General features: G+C 42.9%; 1 protein-coding gene across 1 annotated transcript; it reads left to right on the top strand.

The window, feature by feature from the left end:
* The first annotated feature begins 16,617 nt into the window (after positions 1–16,617).
* On the top strand, positions 16,618–17,538 carry LOC141648739 (uncharacterized). The gene has a single exon (XM_074457458.1). It carries the CDS (start codon positions 16,618–16,620, stop codon positions 17,536–17,538), a length of 921 nt encoding a protein of 306 aa, XP_074313559.1.
* Positions 17,539–24,871: the final 7,333 nt, after the last annotated feature.

The following is a 24,871-nucleotide window of genomic DNA, read 5'->3' as shown; positions in this document are numbered from 1 at the left end:
CAAGTAATTTAACATACAATAAATGTCAAAGTCGGGATTTAAGTTCAATTACATGTGAAGGCACACAAAGAAATATAATAAAGAAAATTACAATGCTAATACAATAAAGAAATTACAATAATTACATTGGGTTAATTGATTCATGTCGAAAATACTTCTAAAACGGATAATTGTGAGAAAAGAAATAAATAAACAAATTAACGAACAAGAATTAGGGTGATAATACGAATAGTAGTTAATTAATACGTAAGCTAAAACTAGGTCAAAGCAAGACGGGAGTTCTGAGACAGAAATCAACCAGAAACAAGCAGCAGAGTGCGCCCTGCTGAAGAGGCGCGGCGATTCTTTGCGTCTCTTCCTTGGCTCGCCCCGGGCCGTGAAGCCGGAATTGCAAATCGTTAATGTTCGTTGGTGATTTTAAGGGTTGATTAATGTTATTTACTCGGATGGAAGTGATTAATAGATTATTTACATGTGAATAACAGTCATGAAAGCAATAAACATGGATGAAAGCTAATTAAAACGAATATTTACAAGATTTAATAAGGGTTAATTAATGAATTGAACAAACTAATTAGGTTAAATATGATGGATTGATGATGGACTAATGAAGAACATGATAATAAACAGGTGAGAAATATATCAAAGGTCGAATTCCAGAAACTTAACATGAATGAATCGAATTCCTACAACCCGGTTTGACTTTAATGACGAAAACCCCCAAATATTGATTATTTGGGATTTGGGTCGGGAACTAATGATAAATTATATGTTAACGATGATGAGCAATATGTTAAATTATCACGTGAACGAAATAAGAACAAACAAAGACGAAAGAAAACAAAAGGACGAAAAACCAACAGAGGACGAAGGAAGAAGAAGAGAAGCAGGAACGGCGGCAACCTCAGGAAGAGGCGCAGCAAGTGCTGCGTCCTTTCCAAGAGGCGCAGCAGTTGCTGCGTCCCTTCTCGACGTTTGTCTCATGTTAATCTGTAAAAAGGGATTTAAACAAAGGGTTTTAGAAATCGGTTTTAATTGTATTTTCGACATAAACCTTACAATATGATTACAACAATAAAATAACAATAAACAAAAGAGAGATTTACACCCTCAGACTTACATGTTTGATGAAACGAGATGAACTAAGTTAACGTTCAGTGATGCTCGACTCGAATGTAGACGAAAGTGCCCTCGTAAGAGGAAAAAGACTAAGATTGATTAAAGTTGATTATGGTGGAGTTGGTCAAATTGGTCGGTCATGCAAAACGAGGCAGGTACTCAGAAAGATCCGAGCTTACATGGTCGAAAGTTCAAGCACGTAGACGCCAAAAAGTAAGAACGTGGTCTAGAATGCAAAGGGAGAAGAGAAGGGCGCACACTCGCGTGAGAAATATGAGAGACCGAAGGTCTCTATTTATACTAATCACGTGGAGGAAGTAGGGTTTTCGGAGAAACTTTGGAAGTGAATCTCAAAAAGATATGAAAAGATACGAAAAATACGCAGAAAAGGACTTGAGAAGAGGCGCAGCAAGTACTGCGTCTCTTGGAAGAGGCGCATCACCTGCTGCGTCCTTTCCAAAGTGGTTTCGTCCTGCAGAAGAAAGATTTCCGTGTTTAGTTTATGGAATAACGGAATAATTTGGTTTTCCTTAATATTTTGTGTGAATATTACGGGAAATTGTTTGCCAAAGATTAAAAGATTTATAAAATATGGAATAGAAATATCCGGAACATTCCAGAACATTCTGACTCGGTTTCAGAAAATGAAGACGGTTTTAGGACCGGACTCCAAATGTACTCTAATTACTGCCAAAACGACCGTATCGGCACGTAGATGACAATTAAGAGGCAGACATAAATGTTTGAGCGATAACTTGACGATAAACTTACGAACTGTCACAAATCGTTCCGCGTACCAAACATGCGGCCCAATCATCACCGGGTGGTTTGCGGGAGGTGCATAAATGAGGTATCTACAGAGCCCCCACTTTGGCTGAGGCTTGGACAAGGCGAAAGTGGAAGTATAGCCATCAGGTCAATCGAAGATTACAACCTGACGACTATGGCGACGCGAGGCGGCTCAAGGGGTCTGAGCCAAGGACCTGTCGTCGGGAACATTTTAGAGTCTGTCGACTAATGGGGAGGGTCGTTTAAAGTCCATTAGACTACATGAGGAGGCTCGCCAGCCATAAGAAGAGACCATACCTGAAATTCCTTGAAACTCCAGGGGAAAACAAAACGCGACATTGGGAGAAGACAGCAGGACACAGTCTGGAACTGCTGGGAGAAATCTGCTCGTAGTCAGCTTCAAACAAACTTCGGCTAAACTTGGGGTCGATGTTAATCTCCATGTCTCGAGAGAGAATGATTGTCGGTCGTGAGCTCTCGCTGGGGGAACATGTTCGGGAACTGATCTCCATGTCTCGAGAGGGAATGTCTATCCGTGTACTCTCGCTGGGGGAACAGAATCGGGAACTGATCTCCATGTCTCGAGAGGAAATGTCTATCCGTGTACTCTCGCTGGGGGAACATAATCGGGAACTGATCTCCATGTCTCGAGAGGGAATGTCTATCCGTGTACTCTCGCTGGGGGAACAGAATAAAGGCGTGTCGAAACACCTGTCAAAGAAGGAACGCTTGTTGTGACAAGCTAGGTCTTAGATAAAAATAAGGCGATAATTTGTTGTCGGCTTGGAAGATGTGGATCCGGGCGAAGAACATACGTCAAACGGACCAAATATGCGATGTAGCATCAAGGAAGAGGCGCACCAAAGATGGGCCCACAAAATAACGAACTCATAACGAATTTTTGAAAATTTGTATGAAGGGAAGCTGAGGAAGAGGCGCAGCAAGAGCTGCGTCCCCTGGAAGAGGCACAACACCTGCTGCGTCTATTCCTGGGTGTGTCTTTTCTGCGTAAAAAACCCGATGAAATAGAGGGTTCATTTCATTATTTCGAAACATAAAATCTCTATTTCTCTCCCAAATTCCAACCATTTCCGTCAAAATTTGATCCAAAATCTTGCATTTGCCATGACTAATCGAGGTATGTGTATCAATCTTGCATTTGTCTTCCATATTTGATCAAATGGGATTGAAAAAATTAGGGTTTTCGACCCTAATTAGTCGAAAATTTGGGGCTTTTCCTCCAAATGATTTTGCCTTGCAAAATTGACTTTGTAAATGGCCAATTGGTAGTATAAGGATCATAACCATGTATTTGTTTCGAATTTTCATTGAGTTTCGAGCATTTGAGTGAAATTGTGACGGTTTCACAGCTAAACCGTAAATTGCTTCGAAAATAGCCTTAGAATTGCCCATTTGTGACGAAACTTTATATTTGGAATCCTTGTATTGTGGTTAAACTTCCTACCATCTCGGAATTTTGGTTTGTGACGGCTTTTTCAGGACACTTTTCTAGGGCATAATCGCCGTTATAACGAAATGCTGCCGAAATTCCGACTCGAACCCATGACCAGACTTCAACTTAGGCTTGACTTGACCAACATTACCACAGGAGCGGATGGGTTTGTGGAAAATTTTGCCAAAGATGGCGAGAAAAGAGCGATTTCGGAGCTCCGAAAACTCGAAAATCCCCTAATCAAGTTTTGTCGTCACTTGACGCGGCCTAAATTTACCTTAATTCTTCAGGTGACGAGGCTTCTACATCTGGGAGGGATCCCATGGACGTGGACACTGCAGTTGACCCTTCTCAGGTGCTTGAGGAGGCGTTGGAGGAGGCTTTCACTGCCGGGGTGACGGCTGCTGAGGACGAGGTCCAGGAGGAGGAGGCCCCGAGACGGGCCAACGTTGGACAAGGTGGTCGCCAGCTGAGGGGAGCACCTACGTGGGCTGAGACTTGGGACAGTAGACACCTGCTCTGGGCTGCGGAGGGTCACCTGTCTGTAGATACCTCATTTCTGCACCTCCCGCAAACCACCCGGTCATGATTGGGCCGCATGTTTGGTACGCGGAACGATTTGTGGCAGTTCGTAAGTTTATCGTCAAGTGATTGCTCAAAAACTGATGTCTACCTCATAATTGTCATCTACGCGCCGATACGGTTGTTTTGACAGTAATTAGAGTACATTTGGAGTCCGGGCCTAAAACCGTCTTCATTTTCTGATAACCGCTAAATCCCGAGTCAGAGTGTTCTGGAATGTTCCGGATATTTCTATTCCATATTTTATAAATATTTCACAATCTTTAATCTTTGGTAAACAATTTCCCGTAATATTCATACAGAATATTAAGGAAAACCAAGATTATCCTGTTATTCCATAACTTAAACGCGGAAATCTTTCTTCCGCAGGAGGAAACCACTTGGGAACAGACGCAGCAGGTGCTGCGCCTCTTCCAAGAGACGCAGTGACTGCTGCGCCTTTTCCCAGGTCCTTTTCTGCGTATTTTGCGTATCTTTTTCATATCTTTCCGAGATTCACTTCCAAAGTCTCTTCAAAAACCCTATTCCTTCACGTGATTAGTATAAATAGGAGCCTTCGCTCCTCATATTTCTCACGCGAGTGTCCGCCCTTCTCTTCTCCCTTTGCATTCTAGACCTTTGTTCTTACTTCTTGGCGCCTACGTGCTTGAACATTCGACCACGTAAGCTCGGATCCTTCTGAGTACCAGCCTCATTTGCATGACCGACCAATTTGACCAACTCCACATCAATCAACTTAATTAATCTAATCGTTTTCCTCTTACGAGGGCACTTTCGTTACATTCGAGTCGAGCATCACTAATCGTAAACTTAGTTCATCTCGTTTCGTCAAACATGTAAGTCTGAGGGTGTAAATCTCTCCTTTTATTTATTGTTGTTTACGTTTTGTATCACTAATGTAAGGTTTATGTCGAAAACATCTCTTAAAACCGATTTCTAAAACCTCGTTTAAAATCTTTTTACGGATTCCCAGAAGACAAACCGTCGAGAAAGGACGCAGCAACTGCTGCGCCTCTTCGAAGGAGCGCAGTACCTGCTGCGCCTCTTCGTGAGGCTGCCGCAGTTCCTGCTTCCTTTCTTCTTCCTTCGTCCTCTGTAATTCGTTCGTTTTGTTTGCTTCATTTGTTTCTTGCTAATTCTTTGATATAATAACATAATCATCTCACATGTATATTATTCATCATCATTAATACGTCTAGTTCGTCATTAAATCCGACTTAAATCCCTTATAATCTTATATTTGCGGGTTTTTCGTCATTAAAATCAATCCAGGTTGTAGAAATTCGATTCGTTCATATCGGGTTTCTGGAATTCGACCTTTGATATATTTTCATCTGTCTATTATTTTATTCGTCATTAATTTGTCATTAATTCGTCATGTTTAACCTACTTTGTTCACCCATGTCACTAATCAATCATTCGTCCATGTAATTAATTCGTTTGCATCCGTCTCATCCATGTTTTTTTTGCTTTCATGACCATTAATCACATGTAAATAACCTGATAATCACTTACATCCGAGTAAATATCGTAATTAATCATTTAAATTCACCAATTAATGTTAATGATTTACAGTTCCGGCTTCACAGCCAGAACTCACCCTTGGAATAGACGCAGCAACTGCTGCGCCTCTTCCAAAGGGCGCAGTCCTGCTGCGCCTGTTCCAGGTTGATTTCTGCCTCTGAACTTTCGTTCTGCCTTGACCTAATTAATTAGTTTACGTGTAATTGACTATTAATCGTATTATCACCTACTGATCTATTCGTTAATTCTTTCTTTTATTCTTTTTCTCAAATTATCCGTTTTAAAGATATTTTCGACATAAATCAATAATCCCGTTGTAATTTATTGTAATTTTCTTTTATTGTATTTATCATATTCCTTTGTATCATTTGTATGCCTTCACATATAATTCAACACTAAACCCTACTTCGACCTAAATTGTATGTTAAATTACGTGTTAACCGACTTAGTCTAATCTTCACATGCTAGAATTAAAACTTGGGTGTTGCATTGCATGCATATAATCGACGATATATCGAGTATAGACGATGTCCCTAATCATTAGTAGAGGCCGCTATCAAGGCGGGCGGGATTAGGTGTTCGATCAAAAGAGCTTCCTAATACGTACCCTCACCCCTTACTCCAGATCTCTGTAAACATCCGTGTTCATTGGCATCCATGAGAGTCATTCTAGACATAGAATGCTAAGGGTAACGATTGCTTGGTGTTCATGTCTCTACTTTGTGTCTTGACATGGCACGAAGTATTCGAACGGTTCCAATTTCCCATAAAAATTGGTGGCGACTCCACAAAATGCAAACGCTTGTTCTCTCTCCCAAGCGCCCCTGTGGGCCCATTGTCCACAGTTTGGCGACTCCGCTGGGGATAATACACTTACGTGTAGCCAAGGGTGAAACTTGAACAAGGTTAGGGAATAGTTTGTACAAGACAATTGTCGGTTTTCATAAGTCGGTCTTCCTAGACCGTTTTATTCGGCCTTCCTAGGCCTAACCCAACCCACTCGACCAATCGCCCCGTCTAAACGGTCCTAATTCTTATTTGGGCCTAAGGATGGATAGCGATTGACGTCATCCATACCATGGTAATTACTCTTGTTTGTATCAAGGACTTTCACTACTTGAGGAAATGGACTAGGAATCGGCCTTACTCTTGTTTGGTACGAGCCTCTCCACAGACTTCGGGTTTGATTGTTCGGTATGGCAACCCACCCTTTAAACCAAAACCCTTTTAAATGCACTCAGCATCTCATTATAATGCTTGTATAAATGTTTGTACCTTACGTGATCACCATCTCTAAACGAAACCATGACGATTTTTGTAAAAATCAAAACCCATTTTAAAATGAAAATTTCGAAAAAAAAGGAGGGCCTTTGATTAGCGCAAAACCCAGTCAAAACTCCGTCCGTTTGTCGAGTCAAATTTCGGGCCTAAGCCCATTTCAAAACCACTTCGAGTCCACTCCTACAACTACACTATAGTTGACTAGGATACACATTTTCAAAACTTTGTCTTTTCTTCAAAGCTCACTCAACACAAGTGGCACACACCCACTTCACGAGTCAAAACATTTCTTCTCTTAGCAAGTGTGTTAGATTGGTCGATCGTGTTTTGATTCGTCATCGATCTCTTATCCAGTTTTCAAGATGCCTGAAACAAGCGACGTGAACTTCAACCAACTTCAAGATGGTAATGATCGAATCCTAGCCGCGTTAGCTCAAATCTAAGTTACCCAAGATAAAGTGTATGATCGCCTTGACACCATCGAGAGTCGGATCTACGCCGTAGAGGGGAGGTTGCCTCCTTAAGAAAGTGAAGTAGTAGGTGACTTCGCGGATGAATCTAAGGACGAAAATCCTCCCATGGGAATGACTGTAGCCGAGAAAAGACTCCAATACTTAGAGGAGCAATTGATGTATCTTAAAGGGGATGACATTTATAGGGAGAATAATCGCAAGTATGAGGCCGTCAATTCCAAATTGCCAACCAACTTCAATATGACGGATATCCCTAAATTCAAGGGGCACGAAAACCCCTTGAACCACATCCGTGCCTTCAAGGATTACATGTATATCAAAGGCATCAAACCTGAGATGTTCTTAAGGATCTTTCCTTCATCTCTTGACACCATCCCAAAGCAATGGTTCTACTCTTTATAACACAAGAAGATCGCTACTTGGGAAGATGCCGCAATCGAGTTTTCTAAGCAATATGCGGATAATGCAGAGATCCAAGTTAACATGCGCACCCTAGAGGTTCTTACCCAAAATGACAAAGAAGGATTCACCGACTTCCTAAGTAGGTGGAGGAAGACTAGTACCCAACTAGTTGAACGCCCGGATGAGGCTACCCTTGTGGAGAAGTTCGTGGACAATCTCAAACCCATCTATGCCAATCATTTGAGGTACCAAAACATTAAAACTTTCAAGGACTTAACCGTACTAGGGACGAGAATTGAAGATGACATCCGTAAAGGGCTCTTGTCCAAAGCGGTAGGTCGAGGATATAAAGGCTCAACAAGTCGTTCATACGGCTCCACTAGCAAGACCGATGAGGTTAACCTTCTCGAGCCATCCAAGAAAAGTATCCCACCAAGGAAATTCACAAATCTTGGAGACACTTACTCCAACGCTCTAAAGAGGTTAATGAAGCAAGGCAAACTCCAACCCATAGGACCTACTCCCGAACCCGAAAAGAAATCCAAATTCTGGGACGAGAACTCGTACTGTGAATATCATAGGGGCAAGGGGCATGACACAGAAAAATGCTACAAATTGAAAAATGTGCTTTAAGACATGATCGAGGACGGTGGACTACCAATACCGCCGGGAGGTAAACCCAACAACACTCAGAACCCTCTTGGGATTCTAGTGATAACAAGTGAAGAATCTACCTTAGATTGTTCACACCTCATTTCTCCAATTGAAGATGAGATCTACGCGATCGAGAATGAAGGGTTCTACTCTACTATCTCCCCTACCATTTCCGACTTCATCACATGAGCAAGGAGTGTGGATATGCAAGTTTGGGAATTGGAAAATGTGGTGACAACTTTACATGACCCCAATGCGACACCTAAAGAACATGCACCAATAACTTTCTCTCAAAATGTTACTATTCAAAAAATAGTCGCCGTGGTTGATAGACTAGTCGACCAAATCACGCAATTAGAAGACGAAATCAGGAGAATGAGGGAACTAGCTACAATCAACGGAGTATGGGCCGATGATGATGAGGATGAGTATCTCATTGAAAACTCCCTAGGCAAAGAAATAGTCCAAACTGGTGAAGACCAAGATGTGGACCACCTAACTCGTTCAGGGCGTCCATATGAAAACACCACTCAAAACGGTCCAACCAACGTTGTTACACCAAATGATAACAAAGATGACTCCACTGATCATTTGCTCAAGCAATTACAGAAGACAAAGGCTGATCTTTCAGTCTGGCAACTAGTAGTTAGCTCATTCCCACATCGCCAAGCTTTACTGCAAGCCATGGCCAAACTAAATGTAGCACATAACTCCACACCCGAAGATATAGTCAACTTGGTCTTCCAAGAATCACTAAAGCTAAGTAATCCCATTACTTTCTCAGATGAAGATTTGCCACCTTTTGGCGCTAGTCACAACTTGGCTCTTTACATCACTGTCATTTGTCTAAAGAAGAATGTGCCAATGACCTTGGTAGATGATGGCTCCGCAGTCAACGTCATACCCCTCAAAACGGCATACAAATTAGGCATGAAAAAGTCGGATTGGACCCCCTACCAATCAAGGCGTTCGCGCATATGATGGTACACGATGAAAGGTAGTAGGACTCGTTAACCTAACCATAGCCACAGGGCCAATCGAGCGAAAGGTTAATTTTCAAATAGTGGACATTGAAGCTTCCTTCAACATACTCCTAGGAAGACCTTGGATTTACGCTTCCAAAGCGGTGACATCCACCCTTCATCAAAAGATAAGATCCCACTAAATGGCAAAGTGGTGACGATCACTTCATCACCCATCAAGGCAATAATCGAAAAGAAGTCGAACAATCAAGTCCTTGCAGATCCAGTATATGAACTTGGGGACTTCCAAAGCATAAGTGTCATATAAAGTGAATTGGCACACTTATACTACGATCCCTACTCCAACTTAGTGGTCAACCACATACTCAAATCCCAGGGATACTTCCCTGGAATGCCTTTAAACCCTATCCGAAGAAACACCTTCGCACCATACAAGGAAGGCAACTCAAAAAGGATATCACTTGGACTAGGGTACAAACCCACCAAAGAGGAAGTTCTCGAGATGCTTGCTCAAGTTCAAAACCGTAAGTACGTAGGAGTCCAAATACGACCCTATCTCCCTACCCTAAATGGATACTTTATTAAGGAAGGAAGTCTAGAACTCTTTCACGGATTTCCCGAGCCTTGGCATTATCTCGAAAGGAAGCTATCCGGAATCGAGATCTTTCACGATTGCTACTTCATCCCTCCAGAAACGGTTCCTACCGTCAAAACCCGTCAAACACCTTGCTTAGACGAACAAGCTGTTAACCTATTTTTTTGGAGAGGATCGATTTGTTAGAGCCGCGCAGGATGAGATCATTACCATGATACTTCAAGACGATCGCTTCAACCCTACCGCGTTAATCACAGAAACAAACGCGAGTCAGCAGAAAGGATGGAGAAAATCAATCATGTGGACTAACAATCAAGGAAGACTCTTCAAGCTCACCACTGGAGAAGGAGAGATGTTCAAAGGAGAACCAGAAGACGATGAATTCGAGTCAGAGTCAGAGTCGGAGTCAGAGTCGGAGTCTAGAGAAGTCACTAAGGAGTCTCCTCCTGTTGTCATCCCCATTCCCTTTGTTTCTCCTAGCTTAGCCTCGAATAGTAACAGTAGCTCGGGGAAATGTCCCAACCACTATCCCTTTACCGCCACTGACCACAGATCAGATGGCTTCTTTGTTTCAACTTTTCTCAAACTTTAATATGAATAAATCAGGTTCTGCTTACTCTTTGTGTTATCTTGAGTGCAATTCTGTTTACGATGATACTGAGGATGACAAAGACCCAGACTCAATTGAGATACCTCCCTATGTAGCCAAAGAAATACTACAGGAAAGGGGAAGGGGGACCATTAATAGAGAATACCGAACCCATCAATGTAGGAACCGAATTAGAACCCCAAGAACTTAGGATAGGGACTACCTTGAGCTCTACCGAAAGGGCCAACTTCATAGACCTCCTACACGAGTTCAAAGATGTTTTCGCATGGTCCTACAAAGACATGCCAGGGATCGACATGGATATCGCCGAACATAGAATCCCTTTTAAGCCAGTTTTCAAACCGGTAAAACAGAAGCTTCGTCGAATGAGAACGGAATGGGCTCTCAAGATTAAGGAAGAAGTCGATAAGCAATTCAAAGCCGGGTTTATCAAAGTTTCCGAGTATTCTGACTAGGTAGCCAACATAGTACCTGTACCCAAAAAGGATGGGAGAATCCGTGTTTGTGTTGATTTTAGAGACTTAAACAAAGCAAGTCCTAAAGACGACTTCCCTCTACCACACATCGACATATTGGTGGACAATACTGCAGACCACGCATTACTATCCTTCATGGATGGGTATGCTGGTTATAACCAAATCAAGATGGCCATAGAGGACATGCATAAGACTGCCTTCGTCACACAATGGGGAACCTATTGCTATACGGTAATGCCGTTTGGGTTAATCAACGCCGGAGCTACATATCAACGCACCGCAACTACACTCTTACATGACATGATGCATAAAGAAGTGGAGGTATACGTAGACGACATGATTGTCAAGTCCAAGGATAGAGAGGGGCATATTGCGAACCTTCGCAAATTTTTCGCAAGGCTACGAAAGTACAACATGAGGCTCAATCCTCAGAAGTGCGCATTCGGAGTAACATCAGGTAAACTCCTGGGATACGTCGTTAGCCAACGAGGTATAGAGATAGACCCTTCCAAGATCAAGGCTCTGATCGAAATGCCACAACCTCAAACAGAAAAAGAAGTTAGAGGATTCCTGGGAAAAGTACAATATATAAGTCGATTCATATCGAAACTCACCATGATTTATGAGCCTATTTTCAAGAAGCTCAAGAAAACGGACCACACCATGTGGGATGATGATTATCAAAAGGCGTTTGATCGAATCAAAGAGATATTGGCTAAACCACCAGTGCTCATGCCACCTCAACGAGATCAACCTCTTGGTTTATATCTCACAGTAACCGAAACAGCCATGGGTGCCATGCTAGCTCAAACTGTAGGAAAAGAAGAAAGGGCTATCTACTACCTTAGTAAGAAGTTCTTGGAGTACGAGTACAAATGCTCACAACTCGAAAAGACATGCCTCGCTCTTGTGTGGGTGACGAAGAATCTACGCCATTACATGCTTAGCTACTCCGTCAAAATATACTCCAAAATGGATCCAGTCAAATACCTCTTCGAGAAACCTGTCCTTAACGGACGCCTAGCAAGATGGACTTTGATGCTCTCAGAGTTCGATCTCAAATACGTGCCTCTGAAAGTTATAAAAGGGCGCGCCGTTGCCGAATTCTTTGCAGAGAATCCCATCAACGATGCACAAACGATAGACACTTGGTCATTTCCAGACGAGGATATACTCCAAACCGATGTAGACTCCTGGGACCTTTACTTTGATGGAGCATCAAACTTAAGAGGATTTGGAATAGGAGTGTTGCTCATTTCTCCTGAAGGTGAGCATACACCAATCTCTGTCAAACTCGACTTCGAGGTGACAAATAACGCTGCAGAATACGAAGCTTGTCTCATTGGACTATAAGCGGCAGTGAGCCTAGGCATTAAAAACCTCCGGGTACATGGGGATTCATCCCTGATCATCAATCAAGTTACGGGATCTTGGAAAATTCGAAGCGAAATTCTAGCACCTTATCAAGCCAGAATAGACCAAGTTGCCCAATTCTTTGATCACGTGACCTATCTACACCTACCTCGGGAAGAAAATCAATTTGCAGATGCTCTTGCAAAACTCGCATCTTTGATTAATATGCCAGATGACATGGTGGAAATGCCTTTATGTATCGAACGACGGTCAGAACCAGCTTATGTCCACCAAATCACCGACGAAGAGGAAATCGCGCAGGAACCCTGGTTCCAAGCAATCCTAAATTTCAAGCTCAACGGTACCTATCCACCTGATATGGACAAAAGGGGACAACGTGCTATACGCCTACTAGCTTCCCAATACGTTCTCATGCAAGGAGAGTTGTACAAAAGAACACCTCTTGGTGTAATCCTACGTTGCCTTGATAATTCACAGGCACGGAAAGTGATGGAAGAAGTCCACGATGGAGAATGCGGTCCTCACATGAGTGGGCCCATGATGGCAAAGAAGATCACACATTTGGGGTATTATTGGACCACAATGGAATCCGATTGCATCAAATACGTAAGACATTGCCACAATTGCCAAATCTTCAGGAATGTACAACATGTCCCTCCTTCATTGCTCTATAAGATGACATCTCCTTGGCCATTTTCTGCCTGAGGAATTGATATAATCGGGAAGATAACCCCAACCGGAACAGGAGGTCACTGTTTCATCCTAGTGGCAATCGACTATTTCACCAAATGGGTAGAAGCGGCTTCCTACACTAGTCTCACAGCTAAAAACGTGGCAAAGTTCATACAAAATAACATCATCTGTCGATACGGTTGCCCACATGAGATCATTAGTGATAATGGATCACATTTCCAAGCTGAGACTGAGCAATTGCTAGCCAAGTACAAAATTAGACATCACCACTCTTCGCCCTATAGACCTCAGACTAATGGCGCAAAGAGAGGCAAAGAAAACAAGAACGTTGTCACAATTCTCAAGAAAATGATTGACAACTATCGAGATTGGCCAAGCAAGATACCCTTTGCTTTGTGGGGATATCGCACATCTGTTAGGACGCCCACTGGGGCTACACCTTTTTATTTGACTTACGGCATGGAAGCTGTATAACCAGTCGAGTTAGAAATACCATCCTTGCGTATCTTACTCGAAAGTCAAATCCCGGAAGCCTATTGGAAGAGGGATAAATATGAAGAACTCATCCTCCTGGATGAACGTAGGCTACGCGCCTTGCATAATGTCCAAACATATCAAGCACGTATCAAACGAGCTTTTAACAAAAGGGTTAGGCCAAGAAACATCAAGGAAGGAGACTTAGTACTCAAGTCGGTTATAGCTCTTTTACCTGTCGACCCACGGGGAAAATTCAAACCTAATAGAGCCGGGCCATTTCTAGTCAAATCCATACTTCCAGGGGGTGCGGTTAGAATCACAGACCTAGATGGGAATGAGTTTTCCAACCCGACAAACCTCGACCAACTAAAACGGTATTATGCCTAGAATAGGAACAAAAATGCGCCTCGCGTAACGTCACGTGTCACTCTTGTTGCACTAAATAAACGGCCCCTGGCCAAGCTGAAATAAGATAATGTCACTCTGCTCTTGCATTTTGACAAATTTGTCATCCTCATATCATCGAATAAACTAAACCGCACCTTCAGAGTAAGCAAAAAGCTCATGTTCATTTTCTAAGTTCATTACAAGCTCTTGCTTAGAACAATTATTCTTTTACATTTACTCGAACTACGCGCAAGGGTTTGATTTCATTTTCTTAATGAATACGTAGGCAATCCTTCACAGGATACAACCCATTATTTTAAAATGTAAATAGAAGGACATTTGCATTGCATTTGGAATTCGACAAGAATAATAAATAGAAAAAGCACAACGGTTTCATAACCAATTAACCTTTTTATTTCATTCACTTGCTAGTAATAATAATACGTTACATAATAAAAATTAAACTACGCTAGGATTCTAAAAACCCCACCTTTTTATTACAATAATAATAATAATAATAAATAATAATAAAGACTTGGGCTATTCCTCCATCTTCCCTTTGCCCTTGTCATTCTTGTCATACTTCTTGTCACGACCTCGAGCCGGACGCTCTTGCGCCACTTCGGACCTAATCACCAACGGTCTTTCTCGAGGCCTAGACTTCCCATTCTTGTCAATCACTTTATCCACGACAGGAGAGGTCTTCGGTTTCTTCGAAGGATGAACAACTCGAAACCCGGCTTCCTCCTCTCCCTCAGTCAAATGCTTCTCTTTCTCCTTTTCCACCTCGCGCACCTTGTAGTCAACAGGCTCGCGCTTCCTCAATCTCTCGCGCTCTTCCGGAGTAGTAGCTTTCCTCCATCGCAGATAAGAATCCGACACCCATAAGGCATTAACAGAAGATTTCAAGAACCATACGTTTCTTTGGGCCCATTTAATGGCCCACTCCCTTCGACTCTCAATAGTAAGCGCCACGGCAGTCTGCGGGACGGTGTCAAGCTTCGGGATCGTCTGCTTTAGTTCAACCTATCTCATCAGCCTTTCCGGGAAGATGCACACCATGAATTCCAAGCCAGGAATGCGCACAGATTGAGTAGGATCTAAAGAAGACACTCCAGTGACAGATTTGAGGTGCCACCATGGTACGATCCACCTAATCAAGGCGCCATCATCACTTTTCAATTTGTTCTCCCAATAATCGCAGACTCGAGTGAAGTCCACCATGTATAGCCTGGTCCTCATTGTAATCGAACGAGCATGATAAGAAGGAACATGAACTGGGGGCTCGATCAATCGAAGACGCTCCATAAGCCAAACCTACCAAAAGCAGGTATTAGACATCAAAAAAAAAAACAAAAAAAACGAAAAAAAAAGAAAAAAAAAAGAAAAAGTTCTTTTACCTGCAAAATAACGGGACTTCCCAAGTACGGTAGGTCACGGTTGACTTTCCTATTATCCAAGCCCAACATGATCTCTCCTAGGCATAAACAAGTTGGGCTCCTGCGCAGCTCCATTTGCTCAACTAGGCCCAAGAGACGGGGATCACCTCTCAAGTCTTCATCAACATACCCTTGGAGGACATACACATGCAACAAACAAAATCCAAATGCCCTTCGCCTAGCAACATGAAAAACGGTGGGGTTGGCCCTATTAATGAATCGGTCAATGAAATCCAACATTCGCACTCCCTTAGAGGTCACTAAACGGTCCACCTCAATTCTAGTCAATCCAAGCAAGTCTCTAAATTTGCTCTTATACCTTTGCGAAGTAGAAGGAATGGCAGGCAAGTGTTCCGGGTCCCACCCACCCATCGCAGCAATTTCTTCAGGAAACGGGCAAATGTCGCCTCCAGGAAAAGCAAAAACATGATAATTCGGGTCCCAGTAATCAAGACAGGCATCCAAGAATGGTTTGATAACCATGATAAGCTTCAAACTGAACAAAGATCCAAGATTACTTGTGGGAAGGGAACAAGGTGCTTTTGTGAAAGGAAGAAGTTTATATGAAAATATCGTGCTTACACAGGCTTTGGTCAAGGGGTACAATCAACATGGAGTCTCACCAAGATGTATGATCAAAGTGGATATAAAGAAAGCATTTGATTCTCTGCAATGGGAGTTCATTGCTCAGATGCTCAGGGTGTTTCATTTTCCTCCTCAATTTCAGAAATGGATTCTTGGCTGTCTCACCTCCACTTGGTTTTGCATCAAGATCAATGGAGATATTACAGGTTTTTTTAAAAGGAGGTAGTGGTTTGAGACAAGGGGATCCACTATCCCCTTTCATATTTGTCATGAGTATGAAGATTTTATCAAGGCTATTAAGAGGTATTCATAAGGAGGCTCAGGTCTCTTATCACCCAAAGTGTGGTAGACTGGGACTTAACCATTTAATATTTGCTGATGATTTAATGATTTTCAGTAGGGGTGATCTACGTTCAGTTGCTGCAGTGACTAATACTTTGAGTAAGTTTGCTAAAGTATCTGGGCTGCAGGCAAATCCTGATAAAACTAATATCTACATGGGAGGAGTTCGAGGGGATATTAAACAGTTGATTTTGGATGCAACGGGATACATTGAAGGGTCCTTCCCATTTCGTTATCTTGGGGTGCCACTAAATGCAGGTAAACTGAACAAAGAGACAAACTGTCTTATGCAGGTAGGATCAGTCTCATAAATACTGTCATCTTTGGCTTAGAACAATTTTGGTGTTCAACTCTGTTAATACCTAGAGGGGTCATAAAAATGATCACTAAGTTCTGTAGGAACTTTCTCTGGAATTCTGAGGAGGGAACTAGGAAATTGATTTGGAAGAGTTGGGTTTCCTGTTGTGCACCTCATCAGGAAGGAGGTTTTCAAATTAAAGAAGTTTTAGCTTGGAATAGAAGTGTAATGTGCAAATGGATTTGGGATATTGAGAACCATTCTGATAACTTGTGGGTCAGTTGGAATTATGAATACAATATCAAATATGAGTGTTTCTGGGATCAGGAGATTAAACCTTGGCATTCTGAAAGTTGGAGGAACATCTTGCAAGTTAAGGATCTGCTTATGCAGCAGTTTGGTTCACCTGATGCTGTTCAGCAGATTCTGCATTCATGTGCCAAGAATGGGAAGCTGAAGCTTGATCTGATTTATGAGCATTTTAGAACTAAGTTTGAGAAGGAACGATGGCCTATAGCTGTGTGGAGCCGAGCTGTTCTACCTAAGCACAACATTATCACGGTGCTTGCAATGCAGAACAAATTGGCAACTATTGATCAATTAAATAGCAGGGGTATATGTTTGGTGAATTGGTGTGTATTGTGTAAGCAGGATGCTGAATCTCACACTCACTTATTCTTTAGATGTTCCTTTTCATCAACTATCTGGTCCATGCTCCTCCACTGGATGAAGATCTCAGGAAGGTCCAAGCAGCTGAAAAGGGAACTAAACTGGATAGTAAGCAGAAGAGCTAAGAAACATTGGAAGGCTCTATGGTTTTCAGGTTGTGTTGCAGCATTGGTTTATAGCATTTGGGAAGAGCGTAACATCCGAATATTTCAGGGTATTGAGCATGATATCCAATATGTGGTTAAGAGGATACAGTTTATTGTAAGCACTAGGATATTACATGTATTACCTACATGTAGGCATGTGATGTTCCGGGTAGCTTGTAATGTTTGATTGGCTTCATTAGTTGGTTCTACTTTGTAAGATCTGGCCTATTTATTCCCTTTATGGAAGAATAAAAGTGGCTTGCCTTTCTTGCAAAAAAAAAAAAAAAAAAAGATCCAAGATTATAGGCGCCCATGTCGTACTTCTCCATGTTGGAAAACTCGTTGGTCCACTCTTTTAAGCGAATCTCCAAAGTACTCATGATGAGTGATTATATTAAGAATTTTTTTTTGTAATAAGACGAAGAAGAGACGGGAGAATTATGTGAATAAAAGCTCTATCGACGTCTCTATTTATACTAAATTCTGTTTCCTAAAATCTGCCAGAACAGACACACCTGGGAACAGGCGCAGCACCTGCTGCGCCTCTTCAAAGGGACGCAGCTCATGCTGCGCCTCTTCCTCAGTAAGGTTTCTGAGATTTTCCGCGTAGGATCTTTCCTAAATTCATTGACGAATAATTTCCTATTCCTACGGGTTATTATTTTGGTAAATACGTGGAAATTGCCATATTCCATGTTTCCTAATTCCGCGGGCACACACTTCGAGGCAATATCAGCATTCCCGTCATTCTAACACACTTGTATATTTTCATTTTCATTTTAATGTAATTCATTTTAGAAACTAATTTTCATTGTAATTTAATTCATTTCGAAACTTGTATATTTCATTTCTATATTTCTTTTATTTCTTTTTAATCATTTCATTCCTAACTTATAGGTTTCTATTTTTTTTTCTTTTTTTAGGGGTAACCCTCCCTACCGTCCGGTCATTTCGGGCAATTTTTTTGTATTTTTGCATTTTTGCATTTTCGCATTTTCACACTCTTTTGAGTCATTCGTTTTGCGCTAATTCAGGCCGTGTGTATATACAAATGTATGTTCTACGTGATTTCTATGTAAATTTCGGCAGCATGACGGCATAAACCGTCATCTACCAAACCTGTTCAAAGCTAACCTACAGATACAAGCAACGCAACCTAGCAGCAAAGGGAAATGTACAACAAACTGGGGGCTCGAGCCCCGAGCAAAGTCCAAAATGTCCAAAATGAAGGTCCAAAAAATGTACAAATGTGCAAAATACAAACAACAAAGCAAAACTACTGCCGATCGCCCTCCAGCTCCGCAACTCTTGCCGCGAGAGCAGCAATCTCGGCGTCGCGAACCTCGAGCTCCCTCAACAAATGAGCTGTCTCCTCCCGAGACTGAGCCAACTCTCGCTCCAGCTCGCGGTCCCCCTGTAAACAACAAAATTGGCTCATGTCAATCATTTCAAGCAATTACAAGAGAAGTTTGGAAAATCAAAATTCAAAAAGGAAATAGACACAAGGTTCATACCTGACGACATCGACCGCCGACAAGTGCCTCGACGGCAGTAGCTCGCAGCCGGTTGGCCACCCTCCATAACGCCACGAACCGAGACGGTGCAACCTGCATTTTCAAAAAGAAGTTCTCAATAATTGAATAAGTTCAATCAAATGTGTTCTTACACAAAAATCATGCAAATTAGAGGCTCACCCTCCGAATCAGATGCTGCCAATCGTCCAGGCCAGCATCCGTCACAGCCACGTCAAAGTCACGCAGCTCGGAGATCGTCGTCCTCCCAGTCGCGTCAGTGTACTCGAGGGTCTCTGGGTACTCTGGGGGCTCGATGCCCGCCGCCTCAACCTCCTGCAAAGTCAGATGTTTCTCGTTATTTGATGATCTTTCATCGTTTTCCCAAAATCAAAAATAAAGAAGGATAAATATGCTCACCACATCTGGACAGTACGCCAATCTCCCGTAGAGGAACGCTGAGTAGTCCTTGCCAGGAAGAAGGAGGGCGTCACCACCAACGCCAGCCAAGTCAGCCTCCCTCTCAGCCTCAGAAGGCACCCTGAACATCGTCTTAGGAGGGTCGATGGGAACCGTCAACACATCCCGAAAGCACTGACGAGCCAAGCGCTTGCCCAAGTACCACACATGACCCATCGATGTCCTCAACAGCAGCCGGCTCGAGCTCCTAGGTCGAAGGACCTCAGCCACAAAAGGAGGCGGTCCAGCGTACTCCACCCAAGGTCTGGGCACCCACTGGGATAAAACAAACAAGGAATCATTCTTATGATCGATTAAAGGTAATATAGAAGCAAAATGAATATAAGTGAGATGCTCACGCTGTCCAGCTGAAGAGCGTTCACGTCCCGCCGGTAGACACCGTGAGAGGAACGCTTGCTCCTCGTCCTACACATCACCCAATCCCTCACGATGGGATAAGCCTTCTCCAGCGGCTCCGTCCTCTTGGGCGAGAGGCTCGGAAAGTAGGAGTACACCCACGCCTGTAAAGCGAGATAGTCAATATCGATCTTTCGTAATTTGATAAGAAAAAGAATTGATCTTAATCCAAATGAAGGTTCATACCTCCAACAGCAGTCCAGGGCCGACGGCACCAGGAGAAGTCCCCTTCTCCATCAACTCCGGACGAACTATGGCCCTCATGAAGCGGATGAGGACCGCAAAACCAGCAGTGACCCAGTCCCAACGCCCTAGGGAGCTCAGGTCAGAAAGGAAGGGAAGAAGCTTCGTCGACAGCCTCTCTCCCTTGTCTCCAAGGTAGATCGAAGACAGAAACCACCAAAGCCACAAACGAGCCCTCTGCTCAGCTGTACAGGGAGGAGGAGCTGTCTCTCTCCCGTCAATCGTCACCAGCGCCGAGATCTTCCCCGCAAAGTAGTCTCAGACATAGGAACTGGGCACCAAACCAGGCACTGTAACAGCCTTCGGCGACAAGTTCCAGCCGATCAACCTCCTAGCCTCGGCCGAGTCCACCCTCATGGCAGTCTCCGGCCACTCCACTGCCTCACTCCCACACGGCAGACCAGAAATCATGCCGTAGTCCTCCAGAGTGACTCCACCTCACCAAAAGGCATGTGAAAAGTGGAAGTCGTGTCCCAGAATCGGTCCAAGAAAGCGCGGACCAGGCTAAGGTTAGCCCGCAGCTTCCTCTTCGCGATATCCCTCCAAGCCAGCACCAAGGCACCGAACGCTCCACGCTCGATCATGGCGCGCTCCTCCGCCGACAGCCGCTCGTAGCACTCCATCGCCGTCGTGTAACCCGAGAATGACCTGATGTTCCCGGCCTCCTATTGTGATTGGAAACGAAAAGCTATCTTTAGTTTTGAATGAAAATTGGAGAAGATATGAGCAAGTGAAATGAAAGAAGATGAGTGATGGGTAATGAATTCAAGATTACCAAGCTCTTCACCGTCCTGTAGGACAGGTGACCCTCCACAGCCCAAAGCAAGTGCCTGCTATCCCAGGTCTCAGCCCACGCGGGTGCTCCCCTCAGCTGACGACCTCCTCGTCCCACGTTGGCCCTCCTCCTCCTCAACAGCCTCCTCCTCGTGGACCTCGTCCCCAGCAGCCATCACCGCAGCGGTGAAAGCCTCCTCCAAAGCCTCCTCGATGACACGAGAAGGGTCCACAACAGAGTCTATCTCCATGGGAGCTCTCCCAGAAGTAGAAGCCTCATCACCTGCAACATTAAAGTGAATTTAGGCCGCGTCACGTGACGACAAGCCTGGATTAGGGGATTTTCGAGCCTTCGGAAGCCCTAAAATCTTTCTTTTCTAACCATCTTTGGCCATATTCTCACAAAACCGATCACTCATGTGGTAATTATGGTCAAGTCAAGCCTAAGTTGAAGCCTAGTCATGGGTTCAAGTCGAAATTTCGGCAGCATTTCGTTATAACGACGATTATGCCCTAGAAAAGTGTCCTGAAAAAGCCATCACAAACCAAAATTTTGAGATGGTAGGAAGTTTACCCATCATCCAAGGATCCCAAATATCAAGTTTCATCGTAAATGGGCAATCCTAAGGCTATTTTCGAAGCAATTTACGGTTTAGCTGTGAAACCGTCTCAATTTCACTCAAATGCTCAAAACTCAACAAAAATTCGAAACAAATACATGGTTATGTTCCTTATACTACCAATTATCCGTTTCTAATACCAATTTTACAAGGCAAATCCATTTGGGGAAAAAGCCCCAAATTTTCGAATTAATTGGGTTGAAAACCCTAATTTTTTCAATCCAAATCAAGCAAATATAGAAGATTAATGCAAGAACAATATACATACCTCGATTAGTCATGATGAATGCAAACTCTTGGATAAAATTTTGGCGGAAATGGTTAAGATTTGAGAGAGAAATTGAAGAAATTGTGTTTCGAACAAATGAACTAAAACCCTCTGTTTATCGCGTTTTTACGCAGAAAAGACACCTCCAGGAATAGACGCTGCAGGCGTTGCGCCTCTTCCAAGAGACGCAACTCTTGCTGCGCCTCTTCCTGATGTTCCCTCCATACGAGTTTTCAAAAATTCGTTATGAGTTCGTTATTTGTGGGCCCGTCTTTGGTGCGCCTCTTCCCCGTTACCAATTTATCCTTTTGGTCCGTTTGACGATTATCTTTCGTTCAAACCCGCATTTCTAAGCCAACAGCAGACTATTATACGTTATTTATCGCTTCCAAGACCTTGCTTGTCACAACGAGCAGGTATTTCTTCACAGGTGTTTCGACACGCCGTCATTATATTCCCAGCGAGAGTAAGTGGATAGACTTTCCCTCTCGAGACATGGAGATAAGTTCCCTATTATGTTCCCCAACGAGAGTTCACAACCGACAGTCACTTCTTCTCGAGACATGGAGATCAACATCGACCCCGAATTCTTCCAAAGTTTGTTTGAAGCTGAACACGAACAGATTTCTTCCAGCAGTTCCAGACTGTGTCCTGCTGTCTTTCCTCAAAGTCATCGTTTCCTTATGATCATTCAGACACCCCTTTTCAGGATAAACCTTCATACTTTCAGACATCAAGTTATCTTTAGACCAAAGAGTTTCGCCGAAGCATCTTCAGTCCCGTTTCGTCCAGAAGTCTCAGGTATGGTCTCTTCTTATGGCTGGCGAGCCTTCTTACGTAGTCTAATGGACTTTAAACGACCGTCCCCGATAGTCGACAGACTCTAAAATGTTCCCGACGACAGGTCCTGTGCTCAGACCCCTTGAGCCGCCTCGCGTCGCCATAGTCGTCAGGTTGTAATCTTCGGTTGACCTGATGGCTATACTTTGACTTTCGCCTTGTCCAAGCCTCAGTCAAAGTGGGGGCTCTATAGATACCTTATTTCTGCACCTCCCGCAAACCACCCGGTGATGATTGGGCCGCATGTTTGGTACGCGGAACGATTTGTGACAGTTCGTAAGTTTATCGTCAAGTGATTGCTCAAACACTGATGTCTACCTCATAATTGTCATCTACGCGCCTATACGGTCGTTTTGACAGTAATTAGAGTACATTTAGAGTCCGGGCCTAAAACCGTCTTCATTTTATGATAACCGCTAAATCCCGAGTCAGAATGTTCTGGAATGTTCCGTATATTTCTATTCCATATTTTATAAATATTTCACAATCTTTAATCTTTGGTAAACAATTTCCCGTAATATTCATACGAAATATTAAGGAAAACCAAGATTATCCCGTTATTCCATAACTTAAACGCGGAAATCTTTCTTCCGCAGGAGGAAACCACTTGGGAACAGACGCAGCAGGTGCTGCGCTTCTTTCAAGAGACGCAGTGACTGCTGCGCCTTTTCCCAGGTCCCTTTCTGCGTATTTTGCGTATCTTTTTCATATCTTTCCGAGATTCACTTCCAAAGTCTCTCCGAAAACCCTATTCCTTCACGTGATTAGTATAAATATGAGCCTTCGCTCCTCATATTTCTCACGCGAATGTCCGCCCTTCTCTTCTCCCTTTGCATTCTAGACCTTTGTTCTTACTTCTTGGCGCCTACGTGCTTGAACATTCGACCACGTAAGCTCGGATCCTTCTGAGTACTAGCCTCGTTTGCATGACCGACCAATTTAACCAACTCCACATCAATCAACTTAATTAATCTAATCGTTTTCCTCTTACGAGGGCACTTTCGTTACATTCGAGTCGAGCATCACTAATCGTAAACTTAGGTCATCTCGTTTCGTCAAACATGTAAGTCTGAGGGTGTAAATCTCTCCTTTTATTTATTGTTGTTTACTTTTTGTATCACTAATGTAAGGTTTATGTCGAAAACATCTCTTAAAACCGATTTCTAAAACCTCGTTTAAAATCTTTTTACGTATTCCCAGAAGACAAACCGTCGAGAAAGGACGCAGCAACTGCTGCGCCTCTTCGAAGGAGCGCAGTACCTGCTGCGCCTCTTCGTGAGGCTGCCGCAGTTCCTGCTTCCTTTCTTCTTCCTTCGTCCTCTGTAATTCGTTCGTTTTGTTTGCTTCATTTGTTTCTTGCTAATTCTTTGATATAATAACATAATCATCTCACATGTATATTATTCATCATCATTAATACGTCTAGTTCGTCATTAAATCCGACTTAAATCCCTTATAATCTCATATTTGCGGGTTTTTCGTCATTACAATCAATCCGGGTTGTAGAAATTCGATTCGTTCATATCGGGTTTCTGGAATTCGACCTTTGATATATTTTCATCTGTCTATTATATTATTCGTCATTAATTTGTCATTAATTCGTCATGTTTAACCTACTTTGTTCACCCATGTCACTAATCAATCATTCGTCCATGTAATTAATTCGTTTACATCCGTCTCATCCATGTTTTTTTGCTTTCATGACCATTAATCACATGTAAATAACCTGATAATCACTTCCATCCGAGTAAATATCGTAATTAATCATTTAAATTCACCAATTAATATTAATTATTTACAGTTCCGGCTTCACAGCCAGAACTCACCCTTGGATTAGACGCAGCAACTGCTGCGCCTCTTCCAAAGGGCGCAGTCCTGCTGCGCCTGTTCCAGGTTGATTTCTGCCTCTGAACTTCCGTTCTGCCTTGACCTAATTAATTAGTTTACGTGTAATTGACTATTAATCGTATTATCACCTACTGATCTATTCGTTAATTCTTTCTTTTATTCCTTTTCTCAAATTATCCGTTTTAAAGATATTTTCGACATAAATCAATAATCCCGTTGTAATTTATTGTAATTTTCTTTTATTGTATTTATCATATTCCTTTGTATCATTTGTATGCCTTCACATATAATTCAACACTAAACCCTACTTCGACCTAAATTGTATGTTAAATTACGTGTTAACCGACTTAGTCTAATCTTCACATGCTAGGATTAAAACTTGGGTGTTGCATTGCATGCATATAATCGACGATATATCGAGTATAGACGATGTCCCTAATCATTAGTAGAGGCCGCTATCGAGGCGGGCGGGATTAGGTGTTCGATCAAAAGAGCTTCCTAATATGTACCCTCACCCCTTACTCCAGATCTCTGTGAACA

Source organism: Silene latifolia, chromosome 3 (assembly GCF_048544455.1).
Source record: "Silene latifolia isolate original U9 population chromosome 3, ASM4854445v1, whole genome shotgun sequence".
Classification (NCBI taxonomy): domain Eukaryota; kingdom Viridiplantae; phylum Streptophyta; class Magnoliopsida; order Caryophyllales; family Caryophyllaceae; genus Silene; species Silene latifolia.
Note: the sequence above shows the minus strand (reverse complement) of the source record. Positions and strands in the feature narration are given on the sequence as shown.